Genomic DNA, 25458 nt, shown 5'->3' on the forward strand with positions numbered 1-25458 from the left:
ATATTATTGATAAAGGTCAGGAAAGGATCTAAAGTATTTAGAGTTCAATACTTTAAGTAGCAGTAGATATGATTTATTATGTGCTTATTAGGATAGTTTATGTGCTGACTCATACATAATTTAAATCATTTAATCCTCACCAAAACTCTAGCCCATAAAATACAATTACTATTGACAATTGCCTTTTACAAGTCACAAAACTGTCTTGTTTTGTTAAGTGAGCCAGGTGCTGGTGGCTTATACCATGCTACTCAAGAGGCTGAGATCTGAGGATCATGGTTCAAAGCCAGCTCAGGCAGAAAAGTCCACGAGACTCTTATCACCAATTAACCACAAAAAAAGCCACAAGTGGAACTGTAGCTCAAGTGGTAGTTTGTTAGTCTGGAGCACAAAAGCTTAAGGACAGCACCTGAGCCCAGAGTTCAAGCCTGAGGACCTACCAAAAAAATGTTAAAAATGTGTGTGTGTGTGAGTGTGTGTGTGTGTGTTGTCCAAGGTAGTGTAGCTAAATATGTGGGAGAGCCAAGATTTGAACCAAAGAAGACCAAATTCAGAAATAATACTTGGTAGCTGGGCGCTAGTGGCTCACACCTGTAGTCCTAGCTACTCAGGAGTCTGAGATCTGAGGATCACAGTTCAAAGCCAGCCTGGGCAGGAAAGTCTGTGAGACTCTTCTCTCCAATAAACCTCTAGAGAACTGGAAGTGGCGCTGTGGCTCAAGTGGTAGAGCGCTCGCCTTGAACTGAAGAGCTGAGGGACAGCGCCCAGGCCCAGAGTTCAAGCCCCACAACCGACCAAAAGAAAGAAAAAGAAATAATTCTCTATGGGTAGTCCAGCATAGTCATGGAAAATTAACTTAGTAATTTTTAAATCTGAAAATGTGCTAATCATTTCATATTTTAAAATGAAACTAACTCCACTCCAATTCTATAGCTTCAAATCTATATTGTGTTAGTACTGCTTCTGTATCTCCTCTGCCATCTGTCACCTTCTAGTCATATGGCCTTTTTCTTATTCTCATATCACACATTGGAGATCTCTTGGGGGTAGGATTATACCTTCATAGCATATTTATGCAAAGCTTACATTTTAGTGCATTAATATAGTTTTGCCAAAATAAGCTCACTACTGTGTTACCATCATAGCAAAGCTTTCTTTTTTTTACTTTGTAATTGGTAAAAATGTCTTCTACTTAATCTCCCTGTGTTTTTCTTTGGGGGGGGGGGGCGGGAATCTGGTCATGGGGCCTGAACTCTGGGCCTGGGCGCTGTCCCTCAGCTCTTTAGCTCAAGGCTAGTGCTCTACACTTGAGCCACAGCGCCACTTCCAGTTTTTTTCTTTTTGCTTATGTGGTGCTGAGGAATAGAACCCAGGGCCTCATGCATACAAGGCAAGCGCTCTACCACTGAGCCACCTTCGGAGCCCCTCAGCTGTGTTTGAAGAGTGTTTGCAGAGTAATAATCAAAGGCAGGGGAGGAAAAGCTAAATATGTGCCGAACACTAAGCCCTTTATACATATTGTGATCTAATCTTTACAACAGCTCTGTGGTGTCAATATTGTCTGAATCTGAGATGAGGAAAGCATTCTGCTCAGCTGTGGAGCTGGAAATGAAACGCCAGTCTGTCTCATGACAGCTTTTTTCTATGCACTGCCTAGATGGCTGATTCTGACCCTGGGGAAAGAAACTACGATAACATGCTGAAAATGCTGTCCGACCTGAATAAGGATCTGGAAAAACTATTGGAAGAGATGGAAAAAATCTCAGGTAGGGTTTTCCCAGGATCCCTTCCCATTCTTTCTGATAGTTACAGTCTTCCCTAAGCTTGTGAGCATATATCTAGTGCCTTCTCTAACTGCACATCTTTTAACATTTATTGCATTTTACAACTAAATCACAAAATTTGACACACCAAATTACCTTGAATTGTTTCTGATTATTTTACTTGTATTTACATCTGATTTTTGCCACTGGACTATCATCTCCTTGAGGTCAGAAATAGTGACCCATATTCCTAGTTACTCAAGAGGCTAATATCTGAGGGTCACAATTCAAAGCCAGCCTGGGCAGAAAAGTCCATAAGACTCACCTCCAATGAACCACCAAAAAGCCAGAAGTGGAGCTGTGAGGCTTAAGTGGTAGAGTACCTTGAGCAAAATAACTAAGGGACAGCACGTAGGCCCTGAGTTCAAGCCCCAGTACCAGGAAGAAAAAAATAAGAAAATAGTGACTTGTAATTGTTACATCAGATACTAGCTCATATGCTCAGCTAATGACAAACAGGTATTACCTGTGAACACAATTGGCATTCTTTCTGTGAATCATTTTTTTTAAAAGATTGACTAAGTGATAAGAATGAAACAGTGTTGGGCGCATGAAGGAGGCAGCAAGTTCGGTTCCAAAGCATCTCTGAGCCCGCCGATTAGAAACCATGAGCAAAGCTCACCCTCCTGAGCTAAAAAAAAATTATGGACAAGAAGCTATCATTGAAATTAAATGGTGGCAGACATGTCCAAGGAATATTGCGGGGATTTGATCCATTTATGAATCTGGTGATAGATGAATGTGTGGAGATGGCTACTAGTGGGCAACAGAACAATATTGGAATGGTGGTTATACGAGGAAATAGTATCATCATGTTAGAAGCCTTGGAACGAGTTTAATAATGATGGCTCATCAGAGAAATCTGCATCTCTTCTCCAAAGGAACTTCTTTATTGTATAAAATTTGGTCATATACCTTTTTATAGTTAACTTTTTTTCAATAATAAAAAAAAAAGAATGAAACAGTGTTGAAATGAGAGGTATTACACAGTGTCATAAAGCATCATTAGGATTGTTCATAATACTCTACTTTTGGAAATAATTAGTTTTTTTGGTTTATTTTATGTGTGTATGTATGTATGTGTGTATATGCACACATACATATATTATACATATATACATGTATTTTGTGTGTGTGCCAGTCCTGAGGCCTGGGCACTGTCCCTAAGCTTTTTAGTTCAGGCTAGCATTCTACCACTTGAGTCACAGCTTCACTTCTGGCTTTTTGATGGTTAATTGGATATAAGAGTCTCATAGACTTCCTGCCCTGGCTGGCTTTGAACTGTGATCCTCAGATTTCATCCTCCAGAGTACATTGATGCTGGGCAGTCATGGGGCCTGAACTCTGGGCCTGGGTGCTGTCCCTCAGCTCTTTCAGCTCAAGGCTAGCACTCTACCACGTGAGCCACAGCAACATTTATGGATTTTTCTGGTTATGTGGTGCTGAGGAATTGAACCCAGGGCCTCATGCATGCAAGGCAAGCACTCTACTAGTGAGCTACCTTCCCAGCCCTAAATATATTTTTATTATTTTTGGGGGGGTTCCGGTCGTGGGGCCTGAACTCTGGGCCTGGGTGTTGTCCCTCAGCTCTTCAGCTCTACCACTTGAGCCACAGCACCACTTCCAGCTTTTATCTTTTTGCTTATGTGGTGCTGAGGAATCAAACCCAGGGCCTCATACATGCAAGGCAAGCGCTCTACCACTGAGCCACCTCCCAGCCCCCCTAAATATATTTTTAACCATCTCTCTCTAGAAGTTTTATAATTAATTTTCTCCTATAAGCTATATAATTCCTTCAGTCTAATTATATGCTTCTTCTTTAATGGCACTTATTGAGTATCTACCATGTTCTTTCTAGGAATATAAAGTTGATTAGAGGTTCCTTCCTTAGAAATGGGTAAGGGCCAGAAACAGATATCAAGATGACTATTTATAATTTAAATATATAAGTTAAAACATTTTTATATATTAAAAGTATAAAACGGAAAATGCTAATAGTAGTATGTGGTGAGTGGTTGGGGAGGGGTGCAGAGAAGAAGGAGCTGTTGTTCCCCACAGCCAGTAAGGCTTTGAGTAAAGGCTTTAGTAGATGAGTGGGTGCTACAAAATGGCAGTGGGGTACTATGGAGGAGAGGAAAGGCTCTCCAGCAGAAGAGACAGACAAGGAGAGTGAGGGATTATAAAGAGCCACACTAAAAACTCATGAGGTTTCTAAGGTGGCAAGCCAGAGAAAGGCAAGACTGGAATCATAGGAAGGGCCTGAAGAGGCATTTAGTTGACAGGCAGCTATCCAAAGTTTCAAATGAGACACTTGTCCTTTAGAAAAACATCTTTGGAGACAGAGCAGGGGATGGTTTGGACAGTGAAAAAAATAGAGTAAGGAAGATTTAGGAAGCTGGTATAGAACTAAAGGCTAAGAAAAAGCAAGCCTTGACTCAGGCCTAACACTGACAATAAAGAAGGCCAGGCCAGACTTTTGTGGTATACTCTTACAGATTTGTATGAACTCTTTATAACCTTGATATGGTGGCATACCACTATAATTCCAGCTCTTAGGAGGCTGAGGCAGGAAAAAATTGATAATTCAAGGCTAGCCTGAACTATAAAATGAAATTCTATCTCCAAAACAAATAGACAAAAAATTATAAACTCTTTATTCAAATTTGTAGTATTTTTCCAGATTATTGTTTTTCTGTTTGTTTATGAGACAGTGGTAAACAGGTTTTTGACCATTGGATTCTAATCTATCTTGTATGCCAAAGGACCCAGGTTATATACAGAATTTCCCTATAAACCTGTTATGCCAAGGTCGCAGGACCCCCACCAAGAAGACCACCGAGAGTCAGACTCTACAGCTGTTTTATTTAAACAGGCTGCAGCTCGGGCCTCGTCCTACGCTCTGACACAGCGGAGCCCAGGAGGAGAGCCCCGAGCTAAGGATTTGCAGGTCTTATAAGGGCACACAACCAGGTGGTTTAGCACCATGTGTTGCTCTGCTCTGAAACAAGCAACCAATGGTCACTGCCTCAAATACTCTAACCTTTCAAACCCACTGTAGATTTCTTATTTTGGGCTGGGAATGTGGCCTAGTGGTAGAGTGCTTGCCTAGCATGCATGAAGCCCTGGGTTTGATTCCTCAGTACTGCATACATAGAAAAAGCTGGAAGTGGCACTGTGGCTCAAGTGGTAGAGCACTAGCCATGAACAAAAAGAAGCTGAGGGACAGTGCCCAGGCCCTGAGTTCAAGCCCCAGGACTGGCAAAAAAAAGAAAAAAAGATTTCTTTTGGCAAATATTCAAACAATAATTAATAGTTAAGTAAGTTACTAAGTAGTTATTAGGTAATTGTTAAGTAGTTTTTTTCACCTTTCTCTTATGGTACTTGTTGGCTGTCAGTCTCTTGTCTGTTTTTAGCCTTAGATAGGGTTTACTGCCCACTTTGGGCTGCCTTCCCAAGCAACCACCCAGTGCCCTAGGAGCCACTACCCACCTCACACTGTGATTTGGCCCTCTTGAACTTTCTCTTCAAAGTTCTTTTCAACTTTCCCTTATGGTACGGAGTTATTAAGCTAATATTATGAAAGTAATGATGTTGAGCAGCTGGGAAGGTGGCTCAGAGGTACAGTGCTTGCCTTGCATGCATGAGGCCCTAGATTTGATTCCTCAGCACCATATAAGCAGAAAAAGCTGGAAGTGGCACTATGGCTCAAGTGGTAGAGCACTAGCCATGAACAAAAAGAAGCTGAGGGACAGTGCCCAGGCCCTGAGTTCAAGCCCCAGGACTGGCAAAAAAAAGAAAAAAAGATTTCTTTTGGCAAATATTCAAACAATAATTAATAGTTAAGTAAGTTACTAAGTAGTTATTAGGTAATTGTTAAGTAGTTTTTTTCACCTTTCTCTTATGGTACTTGTTGGCTGTCAGTCTCTTGTCTGTTTTTAGCCTTAGATAGGGTTTACTGCCCACTTTGGGCTGCCTTCCCAAGCAACCACCCAGTGCCCTAGGAGCCACTACCCACCTCACACTGTGATTTGGCCCTCTTGAACTTTCTCTTCAAAGTTCTTTTCAACTTTCCCTTATGGTACGGAGTTATTAAGCTAATATTATGAAAGTAATGATGTTGAGCAGCTGGGAAGGTGGCTCAGAGGTACAGTGCTTGCCTTGCATGCATGAGGCCCTAGATTTGATTCCTCAGCACCATATAAGCAGAAAAAGCTGGAAGTGGCACTATGGCTCAAGTGGTAGAGTGCTAGTCTTGAGCTGAAGAGCTGAGGGATAGCGCCCAGGCCCAGAGTTCAGGCCCCATGACAAAGAAAGAAAGAAAGAAAGAGAGAGAGAGAGAGAAAGGAAGGAAGGAAGGAAGGAAAGAAAGAAAGAAAGAAAGGATGTTATAGCAAATGTTTTCTCAAGACTGTCAATATGGCTTCTGCACTTGCCTGGCAACTGTTAAGAACCTGAATTTAATTCTAAAGCCAAACCTTTGTAGTTCAGAGAAGAGTGTCAGGTGTTTATAGTAAGCAAGTGACATAGACAGTCTTGACAGTTTTGTTTTTTAATTTGCTTCTTAAATTTGCTGTGGTCATGCACAAGCAGCACAAGGAGGCTGATGCAGGATGGCCACTTTTAGGCCAGTTTCAGGCCAGTCTGGGTTATATAGTGAGGCTTGTCTTATGGGAGTTTTGTTGGTGGTGGTGGTTGTGGGGTTTGAACTCAGGGCCTGGGCTCTGATCCCAAGCCTCTTTTTTTTTTTTTTGGTCGGCCGTGGGGCTTGAACTCTCAGCTTGGTCGTTGTCCGTGTGCTCTTCAGCTCAAGGCCAGCCCTCTACCACTTGAGCCACAGTGCCACTTCGGGTTTTCTAGTGGTTTATTGAAGATCAGAGTCTCACGGACTTTCCTGCCCAGGCTGGCTTTGAAATGTGATCCTCAGATCTCAGCCTCCTGAGTAGCTAGGAATACAGGCGTGAGCCACCAGCACCCGGCTCCCAAACCTCTTTGTACATAATACTAGTGCTCTCCCACTTGCCCTACTGCCCCACTTCCAGTTTTTTGAGTGGTTTGTTGGAGACAAGAGTCTCATCGGGCCGGGTACTGGTGGCTCACGCCTGTAATCCTAGCTACTCAGGAGGCGGAGATCTGAGGATTATGGTTCAAAGCCAGCCAGAGCAAGAAACTCTGTGAAACTCTTATCTCCAATAAATCATAAGAAAACCGGAAGTGGCGCTGTAACTCAAGTGGTAGAGTGCTATCCTTGAGCTGAAGAGCTGAAGGACAGTGCTCAGGCACTGAGTTCAAGCCCCACGACTGACCAAAAAAAAAAGTCTCATCAAACTTTTCTCTTTTCTGCCCAGGGCTGGCTTAGAACCCTTATCCCCAGACCTCAGCCTCCTGAATAGCTAGGATTATAGGCGTGAGCCACCAGTGCCAGGTTACAGTTCTTGAAGTCCTGTGATGTTCTTTGTTTCCCTTTTAGGAAGATTCTGTGCTTAGTTTCAGTTTCACATATTGCGTTCAAGCCCCATGACCTACCAAAACTAAACAAACAAAAAACCTACAGGTCAAATAATAGTTTAAAAGTTTGTATAATTACCTTTTTGATTTTTTAAAAATTACCTTTAAGGGGCTGGGAAGGTGGCTCAGTGGTAGAGTGCTTGCCTTGCATACATGAGGCCCTGGGTTCGATTCCTCAGTACCATATAAGCAGAAAAAGCCACAAGTGGTGTTATGGCTCAAGTGGTAGAGCACTAGCCTTGAGCTGAAGAGCTGAGGGACAGCACAGGCTCAGAGGTCAGGCCTCACAACCAGCAAAAAATAAAATAAAATAAAAATAAATAAATAAATAAAGTAACATTACCTTTAAATAGTTGTACATAGGTGTTTTAATTCAACATGCCAGTTTATAAATTCAATGCATTTAACCAATGGTACCCCAATTCCACCCATCCCCTTAAGTTCCCTGGTTCCAGTTTCACATATGTACATTGAATATTATGATTGAATTCACACACCCTTTCTTACCTTTCTATGTTATTAATACTATTTTTATTTTTCATTTTTATCAGTGTTATTAGTATTTATTTTTGTCTCATTTTTTATTGTCAAGGTGATAATCAGAGGGGTTTCAGTTACATAAGTAAGATAATAAGTACATTTCTTGTCAAACTTGTTACCCCTTCCTTATCTTTCTCACCTTTTGTAATTTCTTTTTCTATTTTGTTTTATTTTATTTTTGTCAGTTGTGGGGCCTGAACTCTGAACCTGGGCGCTGTCCCTCAGCTTTTCAGCTTAAGGCTAGCGCTCTACCACTTGAGCCACAGCACCACTTCTGGCTTTTTCTGCTTATGTGGTGCTAAGGAATTAGCTCTAGTCCTCATGCATGCAAGGCAAGCACTCTACCACTGAGCCACCTCCCCAGCCCTCCTTTTTTTATTTTTATTTTTTTTTGTTGGTTGTGGGGCCTGAACTCTGGGCCTGGGCGCTGTCCCCCAGCTCTTCAGCTGTAGACCAGCGCTCTACCACCTGAGCCTCAGCCCCACTTCCTGCTTTTTCTGCTTATGTGGTGCTGAGGAATTGAACCGAGGGCCTCATGCATGCAAGGCAAGCGCTCTACCACTGAGCCACCTTCCCAGCCCCAGCCCTCCTTTAAAAAAAAAAAAAAAAAACACAATTTTTTTATTTTGTTGTTTTGCTTTTGTGTGTTGGTCCTGCAGCTTGAACTCTGGGTATCTCAAGGCATGCCTGCTACTTCTTGAGCCTCAGCACCATTTCCAGTTTTCTAGTGATTTATTGGAGATAAGAGTCTCAGGGACTTTCGTGCCCAGGCTGGCTTTGAACCGTGAGTCTCAGATCTCAGCCTCCTGAGTAGCTAGGATTATAGGCATGAGCCACCAGGCCCAGCTCCATCTTTTGTAATTTCTGAAACAATGTTGAAACCAGTTTTAGACCATAGGCCCTAACTCCAAGAGTCCCACGTTAGGTTTAGCCACCCTCCCCCATATGCCAAATGAAAAAGACATGATGAAAAACAGAGAAAGGGAAAGTTATTACACAGTAGCCATGGGAAGAGAGCACTTCAGTATATCTTTAGCCAGAGGTACAAATACTAGCCTCAAGATAAATAGGGAAGCGGGGTGCTGGTAGCTCTGCCTGTAATCCTAACCACTCAGGAGGCTGTAATTTGAGGATCACAGTTGCCAGCTCATACAGAAAAGTCCCTGAGACTCTTTTTTTGTGGGGGGGGAGGTCCAGTTGTGGGGCCTGAACTCTGGGCCTGGGCGCTGTCCCTCAGCTCTTCAGCTCAAGGCTAGCACTCTACTCCTTGAGCCACAGCACCACTTCCGGGTTTTTTCTTTTTGCTTATGTGGTGCTGATGAATCGAACCCAGGGCCTCATGCATGCAAGGCAAGCACTCTACCACTGAGCCAACTTCCCAGCCCCCCTGAGACTCTGATCTCCAATTAATCACCAGAAAACCATAAGTGGCTCTGTGGCCCAAGTTGTAGAGCGCTCACCTTGACCTGAAGAGCCCAGGGACAGTGCCCAGGCCCAGAGTTCAAGCCCATGACTGAACCCCCCCGCCAAAAAAAAAAAAAGATAAATAGGGAAAATTAGGGACCGAGGGTAAAAAAGGTATGCATAGTTAAAACTCCCAAGTCACAGATAAGGCCTAGTTGACCTTTAGTTCAGTCATTGTCTCTGGAGGCCTGGCCAGTAGTATATAGGTTTTTGTTAACTTTTTTTTTGTGTGTAAAAATACTGTACAGAGGGGTTACAATTACATGGGCAAGGTAATGAGTACATTTCTTATCAAGCATTGTTGCCTCCTCCTTTGTTTCCCCTTCCCATCCCTTCCCATCTCCCCCCCTCCCCTTTGTTAACTTTTTAAGATGATAAGATCAGCTTAATTTTTTGTCATCTCAACTCCCTGTAGTCCTTTGACTTCCCCTATAGAAAACAATTCTAAGGGGCTGGGAAGGTGGCTCAGTGGTAGAGCACTTGCCTTGCATGCATGAGGCCTTGGGTTCAATTCCTCAGCACCACAGAAGCAGAAAAAAAAAAAAGCCGAAGTGATGCTGTGGATCAAGTGGTAGCGTGCTAACCTTGAGCTGAAGAGCTGAGGGACAGCGCCCAGGCCCAGAGTTCAGGCCCGACGACCAGACTCCATCCCCTCTCCCCCAAAAAAAGAAAAGCTGGGCACCCGTGGCTCACGCCTGTAATCCTAGCTACTCAGGAGGCTGAGATCTGAGGATCATGGCTCAAAGCCAGCCCGGGCAGGAAAGTCCGTGAGACTATTATCTCCAATTAACCCCTAGAAAACCGGAAGTGGCACTGTGGTTCAAGTGGTAGAGTGCTAGCCTTGAGCTGAATTGCTGAGGGACAGTGCCCAGGCCCAGAGTTCAGGCCCCACGACCAGACCAAAAAAAAAAAAGGAAAACAATTCTAATATTCTTAATGTATACTGTTTGTGTGTAAAATATATATGGCTCTTTTATGTACATGTATTTTATCTCTTCCTTCCTTCCTTCCTTCCTTCCTTCCTTCCTTCCTTCCTTCCTTTTGTCATTCTGGAGTCTTGAACTCAGGGCCTGGGTTCTATCCCTGGGCTTTTGTGCCAGTTCGACTTCTAGTTTTCTTGTAGTTAATTGGAGATAAGAGTTTCACAGACTTTCCTACCTGGGCTGGTTTTGAACTGCAATCCTCAGATCTCAGCCTCCTGAGTAGCTAGGACTACAGGGATGAGCCATCAGCACTGGGCTGTGAACATGTATTTTAAATTCCTATGAATAGTATTATTCATATGTCTCATTCTGTTTAATTTTTCCATTCAAAACCACATATGCAATTTCTTCCAAGATGCTATGTATACATCTAATAGCTGTTGTGTTAGTCATCTTTCTGACATTATGACAAAATACCTTGGAAAATAAACTTGCAAGGAGGAAAGGTTATTTGGGCTAATAGTTTCAGAGGTCTCAATCTCTAGTCAGTTGGTTCTATCATTTTGAGTCTGAGACAAAGCAGAACGTCATGGAAGGGAGCATATTGGGGAGCAAAGCTGTTCATGTTATGGTAGCTGTGAAGCAGACAGAAAGAGAGGAAAGGCCCAGGATCCCAAAATCCCCAAATCCTCTTTAAGGACACACCTCTCCAGTGACCTCACTTTTCTACCAGACCCCACATCCTTAAACTTCCTCCACTTTTAATAGTGACACAATCTGGGGGGGGGGGTCAAATCTTTAACATACTAGCTTTTGGGAAGCATTTCAGATCCAAATTATGACAGCAGGAGAACTGATGTATCTGAGTTTACATAGTGATGATGTGTTATTGGCTTGTTAGCTGAAAGCAAACTGCTTCTGATGGCCTTAAGTCACAGATATAGAGAAAAAAGACAACAACTACAAATCAAGCACCTGGGGATATATTCATTTGTTCAAGCAAAAAAAAATATCTAGAGCACTTCCCACAAACAGAGACACCTTCTGATATAGTTTATGATAACCTGGTATCATTCTTCAAGATCTATCTTCTGCACAGACCAAATAGACAACTTGAGAAAGATTGTGGTGAGAATCACACCCTTCAGAGTTGATAGTGGCACTAATCTCTTCAGTTTCTCCAGGAATGTACTGGTTTTGTTTTGTTTTTTTAAACATGGCCTCCATGTTTCTTTCTTTTTTTTGGGGGGGGGTGTCCGGTCGTGGGGCCTGAACTCTGGGCCTGGGTGCTGTCCCTAGCTCTTCAGCTCAAGGCTAGCGCTCTACCACTTGAGCCACAGCACCACTTCCAGCTTTTTTCTTTTTGCTTATGTGGTGCTGAGGAATCGAACCCAGGACCTCATGCATGTAAGGCAAGCGCTCTACTACTGAGCCACCTTCCCAGCCCCGAATGCACTGTTTTTGATTTACTGCTGTCATAAGTAAAAGCAGTGTCTCACTGACTTCATTTGGCCTTCCCCAGAAGGACAGTACTTATCCCACAAATGGTGTGTCCAGGGACCCATTAGCTCACTATGAGATGGACCTGAGACAGAGCTCCATTGGTCATATTGACCTCTGGCCCCTGCTCAGAATGCTGGACTACAGAAATGTTTTAGGAGGTCTCCAGAAATTATTGCCAATTTAGGGCTAGTATCCATTATTAATCCTCAGAAGGTCTACTTTTTCCTTTTTTTCTGATATGTAATACTGACTATGACATCAGATTATAGTGAAAAGACCCTGAGGCATATCATTTACTTTCAGAGCCAGCCAAAATGTTTGGACATGAAGAAAAAGAGAGTTATGGAAATACAGACAGAAACAGGAAGAGTAGTCTTATACCATCCAAGTCAAGAGAAGGTTTCAGGAAGAAGTGAGGACTGATTTATTTTTAGAAACATAAAAATCACTAGGTACTGGTGGCTCACCCTTGTAATCCTTACTACTCAGGAGGTTGAAATCTGAGGATTGGAGTTTGAAGCCAACCTGGGCAGAAAAGTTGGAGAAGACTCTATCTCCAAATAACAAGCAAAATGCCAAACTGGTGAGGCTGCAGTGGTAGAGTACCTGATATGAGTAAAACAAAGACAATGAATCTAGTGCCAGTGGCTCATGCCTGTAATCCTAGCTAGTCAGAAGTCTGAGATCTGAGTAAGGATCATTGTTTGAAGCCAGCCCAGGCAGAAGTGGAGCTGTGGTTCAACTGGTAGAACACTCAGGGACAACACTCAGGCCCTGAGTTCAAGTTCCAGTATTGACGGACACGCGCGCGCGCGCACACACACACACACACACATACACAAGTGAAAACTTAAGGCTCTGAGTTTAAACCTCAGTACCAGCACAGGATAGAGAAAAGAAGGGAGGGAGGGAAGGAGGGAAGGAAGGAAGGAAGGAAGGAAGGAAGATAGTGCTGTATGGGAGCTTGATCAGCGAGAAACAGAGAATCCACATTTTGAGATGTCGAATTGGGAATCTTTATTAGCAAGCTGGCAATGCAGGTGGACTCATGTCTCAAAGACCTGCAGCCCAGGATGGAGTTTGCGCAAAGCTTTTAAAGACAAAAAACCATATGTTTGGAGTGAAGACCCAAGTCCAACTAAAGTAGACCATCCAGGGAAGTACTCAGGGCCGGCTAAACTTTCCATATAGGAATCAGTAAGGTTTGAGCAAATCAAACCTTTAGGGGTTTGATTTACTCTCCTGGGGCTAAAGAGCATGAGGTCTGTAATTCAAAGAATGGCCTATCTGGGGCTGGGAAGATGGCTCAGTGGTAGAGCGCTTGCCTTGCATGCCTGAGGCCCTGGGTTCGATTCCTCAGCACCACATAAGCAAAAAGAAAAAAGCCGGAGTGGCGCTGTGGCTCAAGTGGTACAGCGCTAGCCTTGAGCTGAAGAGCTGAGGGACAGCGCCCAGGCCCAGAGTTCAGGCTCCACGTCCGGACCAAAAAAAAAAAAAAAAAAGAATGGCCTATCTCACCTCTAGGCCTTTCCAAGCTGGGTGGAAAGCCCTCACCACCCAGCGAGGTGCCAGGAGTCAGAGGAGCAGAGTGTATACATGGTTCTGTAGTTGGATTTTATGAGAGTTTCCTGTACAAAAGACTACAGAATGGGCAACTCAAACAACAGAAGCATGCTATCCAAAGCACTAGAGGCTAGCAATCTGAGGTAATGTTGGCAGGGTTGATTTCTCCTGACTTCTCTCTTCCTGTTTCTCCACATGGTCAGACACTTCTTGCTTCCGGTATTGAAACTTCTTATATGGACACTAGTTACGACCCCATTTTAGCTTAATCACCTCTATATATATTCTGTTTCTAAGTACAGTCAATTCTAGGCATTAGAAGAAACAAACCAGCCTGTAGCAGATATTAAATCTTGGAACATTGTAGAAATGGCAAAGCAGATTGTACGACTCTAAACCAAAACTCTGGAGACTATTGAAGCCATCTTGGCATGGGGTTACCTCAGCAATCACCTCACAAATAAAGATTACCAAATACATGCCATAAGCAGTTTTGAGTAAAAGAAACAAGAATCAGCATGTTTAAATTTCCAAGAACTTAAGATAATGTCAGACGCAAAAGACAAATAGCTACATATAAAATGGCTAAATAATAGATGCAATAACAAAGATGAACATAAAAAGAAATTCAAGAATGAATAGACAGAATCAATTTTATAAAACAAAAACTTCGGGGCTGGGAAGTTGGCTCAGTGGTAGAGCGCTTGCCTTGCATGCCTGAGGCCCTGGGTTCGATTCCTCAGCACCACATAAGGAAAAAGAAAAAAGCCGGAAATGGCGCTGTGGCTCAAGTGGTAGAGCACTAGCCTTGAGCTGAAGAGCTGAGAGACAGCGCCCAGGCCCAGAATTCAGGCCCCATGACTGGACCCTCCCCCCCCCCCAAAAAAAAAACAAAGAGTCTCATGGACTTTGCTGCCCGGGCTGGCTTTGAACCAGGATCTCAGACCTCAGCCTCATGAGCAGCTAGGATTACAGGCATGAGCCACTAGCACCCAGTGAAAATGGATCTTCTAAAATAAAAAATGTAATTGTAAACTAAAACAGAATTAACAACAGTTGGAAGAGATCAACTGGATAAGAATATACTAAAAATAAAGCAATTTTTAAAAAAGTTTTGTTTTGTTTTTGTGGTGTTGGGGATTGAACCTAAAGCCTTATGCCTGCTAGGCAAGCACTCTACCACTTGAGCTACCCCACAAGCCCAAAAAATAAAAACAAAAAATTGTAATATAGATTTTTTAAAAGACTAACTTGTAGCTAATGGAGATTTCAGAAGAAAAAAGGTATTAGAGGGGCTGGGAAGGTAGTTCAGTGGTAGAGTGCTTGCCTCACATGCATGAGGCCCTGCATTCCTCAGCACCACATAAGCAAAAAGAAAAAAGCCAGAAGTGGCGCTGTGGCTCAAGTGGTAGAGCGCTAGCCTTGAGCTGAAGAACTGAGGGACAGCGCCCAGACCCAAAGGTCAAGCCCCATGATCAACCAAAAAAAAAATTCAGATTGGGACTAGAAATGTAGTTCGGGTGATACAATGTATGCTTAGCACACGTGCAAGACCCTAGCTTCAATCACCAGCACCAACCACTCCCAAAATAAACACACAAAATAAGAAAAAAGTAATTAAAAATTTAATAGCTCAGTAGGTGCATTTTAAGCTTCCAGATTACCTCTTGTGACCTTGTTGCTAAATCTTTTCAAATTACCTCTTATGACCTTGTTGCTAAATCTTTTCAAATTACCTCTTTTGACCTTGTTGCTCAATCTTTTCAAATTACCTCTTGTGACTGTGTTGCTAAATCTTTGCCTCTACTTAACATGTCTCCTCCCCCTTCATCTTCCAATAAAATTTTACTTCTCTTTTAGCGTTTATCAGCAGTTACCTTTAAGTCCAAAACTCATTCAACAGTGCATCAAGACACTTCAAATTTTGCTACTTCTCTCTTCAGAATCCTTACAACTTTGCTAAGCTTCTTCTCATCTGTCCCATTCTAAAGCTGCCTGGTATTTTAGATTTTTGCTGCAGCAATATCATATTCCCATACTCAATATCTTCTATCTATTGCAAGTTAACCCCAAAATTTTTTTTCGGATCTTGGGGTTTGAACTCATTCTAAAGCTGCCTGGTATTTTAGATTTTTGCTGCAGCAATATCATATTCCCATACTCAATATCTTCTATTGCAAGTTAACCCCAAATTTTTTTTTCGGATCTTGGGGTTTGAACTCAGGACCTGGACACTTATCGTGAGCTTCTTTTGCTCAAAGATAGAGCTCTACCAGTTGAGCTACAGCTCCACTTCTGGCTTTCTTGGTAATTTATTGGAGATAAAAATCTCACAGACTGGGGCTGGGAAGGTAGCTCAGTGGTAGAGCGCTTGCCTTGCATGCATGAGGCCCTGGATTCGATTCCTCAGCACCACATAAGCAAAAAGAAAAAAGCTGGAAGTGGCGCTGTGGCTCCAGTGGTAGAGCGCTAGCCTTGAGCTGAAGAGCTGAGGGACAGCGCCCAGGCCCAGAGTTCAGGCCCCACGACCAGACCCCCAAAAAAAAAAAAAAAATCTCACAGACTTTCCTGCCCTGGCTGGCTTCAAATCGTGATTCTCAGATCTCAGCCTTTGGGTAGCTTAGATCATAAGTGTGAGCCATCAGCACCTGGCTTTAAAAACATTTATTGTGATACAGTTTCTGAAAGTCAGAATTTGGAAGTAACTTAGCTGCATGGTTTGGGTTATGGTTATGATATATAGTTGGTTTTTGTTTGTCTGTTTTGTGATGGTGGGGCTTGCACTCAGGGCCTGGGTGCTGTCTCTGAGCTCTTTTACCCAAGGCTAATGGTCTACCACTTTAAGAAACAACTCCACTATGGTTTTTGAGTAATTAACTGGAGATTTTTTAGTTAATTGGAGGTTTTTTTTTTGTTTTTTTTGGGGGGGGAGTCCAGTCGTGGGGCCTGAACTCTGGGCCTGGGCGCTGTCCCTCAGCTCTTCAGCTCTAAGGCTAGCGCTCTACCATTTGAGCCACAGCGCCACTTCCGGCTTTTTTCTTTTTGTTTATGTGGTGCTGAGGAATCGAACCCAGTGCCTCAGGCATGCAAGGCAAGCGCTCTACCACTGAGCCAACTTCCCAGCCCAATTGGAGGTTTTTGAGTAGTTAATTGGAGATTGGACATTTCTGCCTGGGCTGGCTTTGAGCTGCAATCTTCAGATCTCAGCCTCCTGAGTAGCTAGGATTAGAGGTGTGAGCCACTGGTGCCTGGCTGTTGAGATTTATGTCAAAATACTATCTCTGAATGCTTGAGTGGGATCCAGAAAATTCTGCTTCCTAATTCTTATAGATGTTGGCAGGAGATTTTCTGTGACCTCTCCAAAGGACTGGCTATAACTGGCTATAACTTCATTTGCCACAATATGCAGTGGTTATTTCCTTTACAGCACCTTCCACCATCTGTTTTGTATGTTGGTTATCTGTTTCCTCCCACTTGTAGCAAGCAAGAATACTTTAGGATCACAACTGTGTTTACCTTTATATATTGCTTAACAATATATAACAGAATGACGTTTAGTAAATATTAACCGAATGAATGAAAACATCTAGAGAATCCCTTCCTTCCTTCCTTCCTTCTTTCCTTCCTTCCCTTCCTCCCTCCTTCCCCCTGCCCCCCCCCCCCCCCCCCCCCGCTCTTCCTTGCCTCCTTCCTTTTATGCCAGTACTGGGGCTTGAACTCAGGGCCTCATGCCTTTGCTTAGCTGTTTTACTCTCTTGTGTGTGGGGGTGAGTACAAGTACTAGGGATTGAACTCAGGGCCTCATAATCTTAGCTTTTTCCACTCACGGCTGATACTTTACCACTTGAGCCACATTTCCACTTCAATATTTTTGCTGGTTAAGTGGAAATAGTCTCAGATTTGTCTGTCTGGGCTGGCTCTGAACCTTAGTCCTCAGATCTCAGACTTCTGAAAAGCTAAGATTATAGGCATGAGCTACCAGCACCCAGCTAGCTTTTTCACTCCTGCATAGCTGTCAAGGCTGGAGCTCTATCACCTTTACTTCCAGCTTTTTGCTTGTATGTTGAAGGAAAGAGTCTGTTGGGCACCAGTGACTCATATCTGTAATCTTAGCTACTCAGGAGATTGAGATCTGAGGATCATAGTGAGGATCTGAGAATCCAGAAGTAGAGCTGTGGCTCAAAGTAAGCCTTGAGCAAAAAAGCCCAGGGATAGCACTCAGGCCCTGAGTTCAAGCCCTTATGACTGACAAAAAAAAAAAAAAAAAGAGTCTGTTAGAAACCCCTCTTGGCTGGGAATGTGGCTTAGTGGTAGAGTGCTTGCCTAGCATGCATGAAGTCCTGGGTTCGATTCCTTAGTACCACATACATAGAAAAAGCCAGAAGTAGTGCTGACTCAAGTGGTAGAGTGCTATCCTTGAGCAAAAGCTCAGGGACAGTGCCCAGGCCCTGAGTTCAAGCCCCAGGACTGGCAAACAAACAAATAAAAAACCTTTGTATATCATCTTTATAATAACAATAAAGGGCTGGGAAGGTAGCTCAGTGGTGGAGCGCTTGCCTTGCACGCATGAGGCCCTGGGTTTGATTCCTCAGCACCACATAAGCAGAAAAAAAAGAGCCGTAAGTGGCGCTGTGGCTCAAGTGGTAGAGCGCTAGCCTTGAGCTGAAGAGCTGAGGGACAGCGCCCAGGCCCAGAGTTCAGGCCCCACGACTGGACCCAAAAAAAAACAAAAACAAAAACAAAACTATAAAAAATTTAAAAGTCAAATCCCCCCACAGAAAAAAAAATACTAGATTTAAATTTGTCTTTCTGGATTGGCTTTGAACCTTGATCCTTATATCTCAGCCTCCTGAGTAGCTAGGATTACAAGTGTGAGCACCCAACTTTCTAGAGGGTTTTCTAATGAGTCTTTCCTATTCTGTGTGTTTTAAAATATTTTCCTCACATCAGATAACTGGAGGTCATGCATTCAATAGAGAGTTTTGATGTCTTACTGAACTACCTTTATGAATCATGCTGTAGAGCCAGGCTGTCAGTTATCTTTGAGCAACAGTCCTAACTACAGATGTGTAAGATCCAATTCTATCTAAAGTAAGGGTGTCGTCAGATCATTTTCAAACATGAAGACTCCTTGGATAGAGATTTTTTTTTTCTTTTCATACTATGTGTGTGTGTGTGTGTGTGTGTGTGTGTGTGTGCCAGTCCTGGGGCTTGAACTCAGGGCCTGAGTGCTCTCCCTAAACTTGTTTTTATTTTTTCATTTTACTCAAAACTGGCACTCTACCACTTGATCCACTTGTCAGACATAGGGCTTGAACTCAAGGTCTGGGCACTGTCTCTGAGCTCTTCTTGCTCAATACTAGCACTCTACCACTTTGAGCCACAGCACCACTTCTGGTTTTCTAGGGGTTAATTCAAGATAAGAGTCTCATAGACTTTCTTGTCCGGGCTGGCTTTGAACCATAATTCTCAGATCTCAACCTCCTGAGTAGCTAGGATTATAGACATGTAAGCCACCAGCACCCAGCAGCTCCAGATTTTTTGTGGTTAATTGTAGGTAAGAGTCTTTCCTGCAATCCTTGGGTTTCAGCCTCCTGAATGATAACAAATGGGAGCCACCATATTACTTATTAACAGAAATTAATCCTTCCTTCCTTTCTTTCTTTCTTTTTCTCTTCCTTCCTTCCTTTCTTTCTCTCTCTTTCCTTTCTTCCTTCCTTCCTTCCTTCCTCTCTCTCTCTCTCTCTCTTTCTCTCACCAGTCCTGGGGCTTCAACTCAGGGCCTGGGCACTGTTCCTGAGCTTCTTTTGGCTCAAGGCTAGCGCTCTGCCACTTGAGCCACAGCACCACTTCTGGCTTTTTCTGTATATGTGGTACTGTGGAATTGAACCCAGGGCTTCATGCACGCTAGGCAAGCACTGAGCCACATTCCTAGCCTTTCCTTCCTTCCTTCTTTCCTTCCTTCCTTGCTTTTCCTTTCCTTTCTTTTTTTCTCCCTTTCTTTCTTTTTTTTTTGGTCCTGTCGTGGGGCCTGAACTCTGGGCCTGGGCGCTGTCCCTCAGCTCTTCAGCTCAAGGCTAGCACTCTACCACTTGAGCCACAGCGCCACTTCTGGCTTTTTTCTTTTTGCTTATGTGGTGCTGAGGAATCGAACCCAGGGCCTCATGCATGCAAGGCAAGCGCTGTACCACTGAGCCACCTTCCCAGCCCCATTTCTCCCTTTCTTTCTTTCCCTCTTTCTTTCTCTTTTGTCTCTTTCCTTCCTTTCTTTTTCTTTCCTTCTCTTTCTTTCTTCCTTTCCTCTCTCTCTCCTCCATCTCTATCTTGTCCTCTCTCTCACTCTGCCTTGCTCTCACTCTATCTCTCGCTCTCACACACTCTCGCTCGCTCTCTCTTTCTCATTAAACTCAAAGCTTTGAACATATTTTATTAGCCAGGCACTCTACCATGGGGCTACAGCCCTAGTTCCAACAATAGATTTGTTTCTTTTTCTGATAATTCTATTCTATAATATATTATGTTTCCTTTTAACTCATCTGAGTTAAAATTCCATGATGGATAATACAAGTATCCTAGAAGGATAGTGACTCATTTCTTTTGCAAGGGTGACATTGATCAAGATACATTGTATCCATAAACTGCTTTATTAAATGGCAACTCCTTGGTGCAACTTCTTTTTTTTTTTTTTTTTTTTCCGGTCGTGGGGCCTGAACTCTGGGCCTGGGCGCTGTCCCTCAGCTCTTCAGCTCAAAGCTAGCGCTCTACCACTTGAGCCACAGCACCACTTCCGCCTTTTTCTTTGTGCTTATGTGGTGCTGAGGAATCGAACCCAGGGCTTCAGGCATGCAAGGCAAGCGCTCTACCACTGAGCCATCTTCCCAGCCCCTGTGGAACTTCTTAAAGATAACAAAAAAAGATTCATTTCTTGAGATTTTTCCCCAATTTTTTCTTTTCTTTTTTTTTCCCCGGTTGTGGGGCTTGAACTCTGGGCCTGGGTGCTGTCCCTGAGCTCTTCAGCTCAAGGCTAGCACTCTACCACTTGAGCCACAGTACCACTTCCAGTTTCCTGAGTGATTTATTGGAGATAAGAGTCTCACATCTTTCCTGCCTGGGCTGGCTTTGAACTGCGATCCTCAGATCTCAGCCTCCTGAGTAGCTAGGACCAGCGTCCAACCCAATTTTAATTTTTCTTACTTTATCTTTGTTTTAAGTACTTTATTTCTTTTAAAGAAGTTTCTTCTTTTTTGAGAAATTTCGTAACTAAATGTCCAAGTTAATTACTTACAAGTTCTACCTTCCATAAAACACTAGATTATGAACACAATTCAACTAAGTTTTTTTTGACATTTTTATAAGGATCATGTCTCCTCTTATTTCCTCATTTCTATCTGATAGTTCATTAGAATGGGTTTTTTTGTTTATTTTGTTTTTTTGTCCAGTCGTGGGGCCTGAACTCTGGGCCTGGGCACTGTCCCTCAGCTCTTCAGCTCAAGGCTAGTGCTCTACCACTTGAGCCACAGCGCCACTTCTGGCTTTTTTCTTTTTGCTTATGTGGTGCTGAGGAATCGAACCCAGGGCCTCATGCATGCAAGGCAAGCGCTCTACCACTGAGCCACCTTCCCAGCCCTAGAATGGTATATCATTTGTATTTCTATTTTCTCTAAGAAGATAGAGGCTTTCTCTCTAAATTCTTTTCTCTCAGCATCAGAAATAACAGAATTACCTTTACTTTATTTTGTGACAATATTAGTATTTGAAATCAGGGTCTTATGTTTGCTAGACAGGTACTCTACTACTTGTGCTATGCTCCCAGTCATTTTAGCTTCAGCTATTTTTTTTTTTTGGGTCGGTCATGGTGCCTGAACTCTTGGCCTGAGCGCTGTCCCTTAGCTCTTCTGCTCAAGGCTAGCGCCCTACCACTTGAGCCAAAGCACCACTTCCAGCTTTTTCTGCTTATGTGGTGCTGGAATTGAACCCAGGGCCTCATGCATGCAAGGCAAGCACTCTACCACTGAGCCACCTTCCTAGCCCTGCTTCAGTTTTTTTGTTTTGTTTTGTTTTTGGGGGGTCTGTTCATGCGCCTGAACTCTGGGCTTGGGCGCTGTGTCTCAGCTCTTCAGCTCAAGGCTAGCGCTCTACCACTTGAGCCACAGCGCCACTTCCAGCTTTTTTCCCCCCTGCTTATATGGTGCTGAGGAATCGAACCCAGGGCCTCATGCATGCAAGGCAAGCGCTCTACCACTGAGCCACCATCCTAGCCCCGCTTCAGTTTTTTTTTTTTTTTGGGTCCAGTTGTGGGGCCTGAACTCTGGGCCTGGACGCTGTCCCTCAGCTCTTCAGCTCAAGGCTAGCGCTCTACCACTTGAGCCACAGCACCACTTCCGGCTTTTTTCTTTTTGCTTATGTGGTGCTGAGGAATCAAATCCAGGGCCTCAGGCATGCAAGGCAAGCGCTCTACCACTGAGCCACCTTCCCAGCCCTCAGTTATTTTTTAAATACAGTTTTGCCACAAAAAGTTTGTCTGGGGCCAGGCTCATAGAGAAATCCTCCTACTTCCACATCGCTGGGATCATAGGTGTATATCAACATGTTCAGCTTAATCATTGGAATGAGGGTCTTGATCACTCTTTGCCCAGGCTGGCCTCAAACTAAGATCTTCCTAATCTCTATCTTCTGAATATTACAAGCTGATATTACAAGCATGAGTCACTGCCTCTGGTCCCAGAATTCCTTTAAAGCTTCATTCATGGCAATGATGTATTAGCTTCTTTCATGCACTTCAAAACTCTAGCACTTCTGCCCTTTACTCAACTCCAAAGCTTTCCACACTCTCAGGTGTTTGTTACAGCAGTGCCTCCTTCTGTGACCAATTTCTGTCTTAATTGTTTTACAACAATAAATTAAAAAATTGTATATAGACAAGATGGATTAAAAACAAACATTTATTTCGCTGTCCTAGAATCTAGGAAGTCTAAGATCAAGGCACCAGTAGATCTGATGTCCAGTCAGAAGTATCTTCCTAGTCTGTAGATAGCCACCTTCTCAGCTGTACCCTCATGTGGCCAAGAGCAAGCTCTCATGTCTCTTATAAAGGCACCATTTCCAATCTTGAGGACAGTATACTGATAACTGCTCATCTCCCTCAGGCTCCACCTCCTAATATCACCACCTTGGGGTTAGATTTGAGCAGGAGGACATAAACATTCAATCCAAATGTGTTCTAGGCAGTTCGCTTACATTCAGGCCTCACAGCAAGTTTTAAGATGAGTACAGTCTCTATTTTTTAGGTGAGAATCCTGAGTTAACCAATTTCAGTCCTTGTTGAAGGTCGCATAGCTAGCAAGTGAAGAACCAGGAAGTGCACTCTGCTCTGGAGCCCAGGCTCGCTCCTCATCTGTTATCCAGGGGTCTGTAAAGAGTGTCTGAGACCTTTTATATTAGAATGATTCTGGTTCTATTAAATGCAGATCCCGCCAGGCACCAGTGGCTCATACCTGTCATCCTAGCTACTCAGAAGGCTGAGATCTGAGGATCGTGGTTCAAAGCCAGCCCAGGCAGGAAAGTCCAAGAAACTCTTATCTCCAATGAACCACCAGAAAACTGGAAGTGGTGTTGTGGCTCAAATGGTAGAGCACTCACCTTGAGCTGAAGAGTGCAGGGACAGCGCCCAGGCTCAGAGTTCAAACCCCCATGACTGACCAAAAAAAAGAAAAGAAGATGCAGATCCCAGGCACAATCCCCAGCCTGATAGAAAAAACTTCTATGTGTTGCGAGAGCAGTCAGTGGTCTCATGGCAAGAAGCATCCCAGGGCCCTACTAGAAGTAGAGTTGTGATGCTATTCAGACACTGCATGTACCCTACATTCTCTGGCAGTTTTTTGTTTTGTTTTTGTGCCAATTTTAGGGCTTGAACTTAGGGCCTGGAGCTCTAATGGTCTCTTTGAGCTTTCATGCAAGGCTGGCACTTGAGCCACATCTCACTTCTGGCTCCTGCTGGTTAATTGGTGGTAAGAGTCTTTCAGATTTGTCTGCTTGGGCTTCTTCTGAGCTGTTATCCTCAGATTTCAGCCTCCTGAACCTATAGTAGAAGTATAGAACCACTGGCCACTGGCCCTTTTCTAGCAATGTCTCCATACCAAACAGATACTATTCTCTGTAAAACTTCAAGCCTGTCATGCTGGTATGGTTCATGTGCATTTGTTATTGATCATTCTACCTATAGTATCACTTTCCTAAAGTGTCTGGTTTGGGTTTTTTGTTTTGTTTTTTTGGGGAAGGTTTAAACTCAGTCTCTCTAGGCAGGCATTCTACCACCTGAGCATTGCTACCCACCCCCAGCCTGGTATCTGGCACTTTTTAGGTCAAAAAGAAGTTTTCAGGAGCCATAGCTACTGTGCTCAGATGGCACAAGTATTCTGTCAAAAGCTGTAATGGAGGTGGGCACTCTCAAGAGAGCTCTGAACACACTGCACCCATTTTGCAAGAAGAAGCGTATTCACCTAGAGGCTCAGAAGGTGCTCACTCAAGTTAGTCTCAGAGAGAAAGAGGAAGAAAATCTATCAGTACAGTAGTGAGTGTACAAAGGTTCTGGATGGAGAGACGGCAGAACCTTCCCAGAAGAAGTTCTGATGTGAGCCTCACTTAAAGCATAGAATCGCCCAGATGCTGGTAGTCAGAAATCCCACCCACTGAGCACAAGGAAATGTGAGATGTCTGGAAATGATCAGCCTATCTGATTGCGTAGCTTGGCTAGACATTATGACTCACTGGGGGCTATCTTGCCCAGTGTCCGGACCTGTGATTTACTCTAATTTTCCTCCCACTTCATATCTGACTGGCCCCAGCCTTTTACTGTCATGGACTGATATATTCAGAAGTTAAGGTTTGCAGATTAGAAAGTGTCATTTTTTGCTGCCTGTGGAGAGGAGGCTGTTGGGGGTGTTGTGTTGTGTTGTTTTGTCTCTGGTGCTCAGGCTTGAACTCAAGGGCCTTGCAGTTGCTTGCTTGGACACAACCAGTGTATCCTTAACTCCAGCCTGATTTTTTGCTAGTTGTTTTGAGATGGTTTCACAGACTTTTCTGCCTAAGGTGGCTTTGAACTGAGGTCTCCCCAAGATCTTGGCTTTAGGAGCCAGAAGTAAAGGCATAAGCCACTGCTGGAAATAAGAGGTCTTATAGCCTGCATTGTGCATCCCACTGGCTTTCTCTCTTTGGAGTAACTGATGCTCCCCAGTTGCCTCCCCCTGGTTGTTCAGCCCAGGTGGGGCCCTAGAGCTTCCGCACCTGTGGCCTGACTATGCCTGTCTGTCTGTTGCAGTGCAGGCGACCTGGATGGCCTACGACATGGTGGTCATGCGTACCAACCCCACACTGGCAGAGTCCATGCGCCGACTGGAGGATGCCTTTCTCAACTGCAAGGAGGAAATGGAGAAGAACTGGCAAGAGCTACTCAGTGAGACCAAGCGCAAACAGTAGGCCCCATCACATGCCACAGCTGCTCCCTGCTCCCTGCCTGTGTGCAGGAGTGGAATCAGCAGTCCAGATAGATAGCATACACACAGTATTTGTTTCTCAATAAACTTATTTTCAAGCAAGCCAAGGACCTCCTTTCTGTCTCACACTGATTGACTCAACTGCAGACTGAACTTGGTGAACAATGTATGACAGGTATGTGATGCAGATGCTTTCAATGCCTCAAACACTGCTTATGGCAGGCACCAGTGGCTCACACCTGTATCCAGGTGCCCGAGGCTCATGCCTGTATCCTAGCTACTCAGGAGGCTGAGATCTGAGTATCATGGTTTGAAGTCAGCCCAGACAGGAAAGTCTGTGAGACTCTTCTCTCCAATTAACCACCAGAAAATTAAAAGTGGCACTGTAGCTTAGGTGATAGAGCGCTGCTTTGAGCAAAAGAATTCAGGGACAGAGCTCAAGCCCCAAGTTCAAGCCCCACAACTGACCAAAAACAGCAACAACCACCATCCATCACTTATGTTGTGCCTGTCATACTAATCATTGAATTAAAGAGCAAAGCGGCCTAGATAAAGGAGGTTGGGGGCTGTAGCAGGCAGCAGTTAGTCAGCTTTATCTATCTAAAGTGGGTTTCATAGTGGGTGAGGGCTGGGAGCTGACCACTC

General features: G+C 43.8%; 2 protein-coding genes across 2 annotated transcripts; both read left to right on the forward strand.

Annotated features, from left to right (window-relative positions):
• The first annotated feature begins 1657 nt into the window (after positions 1-1657).
• Syce3 (synaptonemal complex central element protein 3) lies at positions 1658-24796 on the forward strand. The gene is made up of 2 exons (XM_042698079.1): positions 1658-1766; positions 24639-24796. Exons 1-2 carry the CDS (start codon positions 1658-1660, stop codon positions 24794-24796), a joined length of 267 nt encoding a protein of 88 aa, XP_042554013.1.
• LOC122123660 (small nuclear ribonucleoprotein G-like) lies at positions 2374-2704 on the forward strand. Its single transcript, XM_042698080.1, has one exon. It carries the CDS (start codon positions 2468-2470, stop codon positions 2660-2662), a length of 195 nt encoding a protein of 64 aa, XP_042554014.1. The 5' UTR covers positions 2374-2467; the 3' UTR covers positions 2663-2704.
• Positions 24797-25458: the final 662 nt, after the last annotated feature.

This window comes from Dipodomys spectabilis, unplaced genomic scaffold (genome assembly GCF_019054845.1).
Source record: "Dipodomys spectabilis isolate Male_0828 unplaced genomic scaffold, ASM1905484v1 ptg000230l, whole genome shotgun sequence".
Lineage (NCBI taxonomy): Eukaryota > Metazoa > Chordata > Mammalia > Rodentia > Heteromyidae > Dipodomys > Dipodomys spectabilis.

Bases quoted from the DNA above. Each gene is read 5' to 3' on its own strand.
- LOC122123660 (XM_042698080.1), top strand. From the start codon at position 2,468: ATGGACAAGAAGCTATCATTGAAATTAAATGGTGGCAGACATGTCCAA.
- Syce3 (XM_042698079.1), top strand. From the start codon at position 1,658: ATGGCTGATTCTGACCCTGGGGAAAGAAACTACGATAACATGCTGAAA. The intron at 1,767-24,638 runs GTAGGGTTTTCC...TGTCTGTTGCAG, and splicing joins AGAGATGGAAAAAATCTCAG to TGCAGGCGACCTGGATGGCC.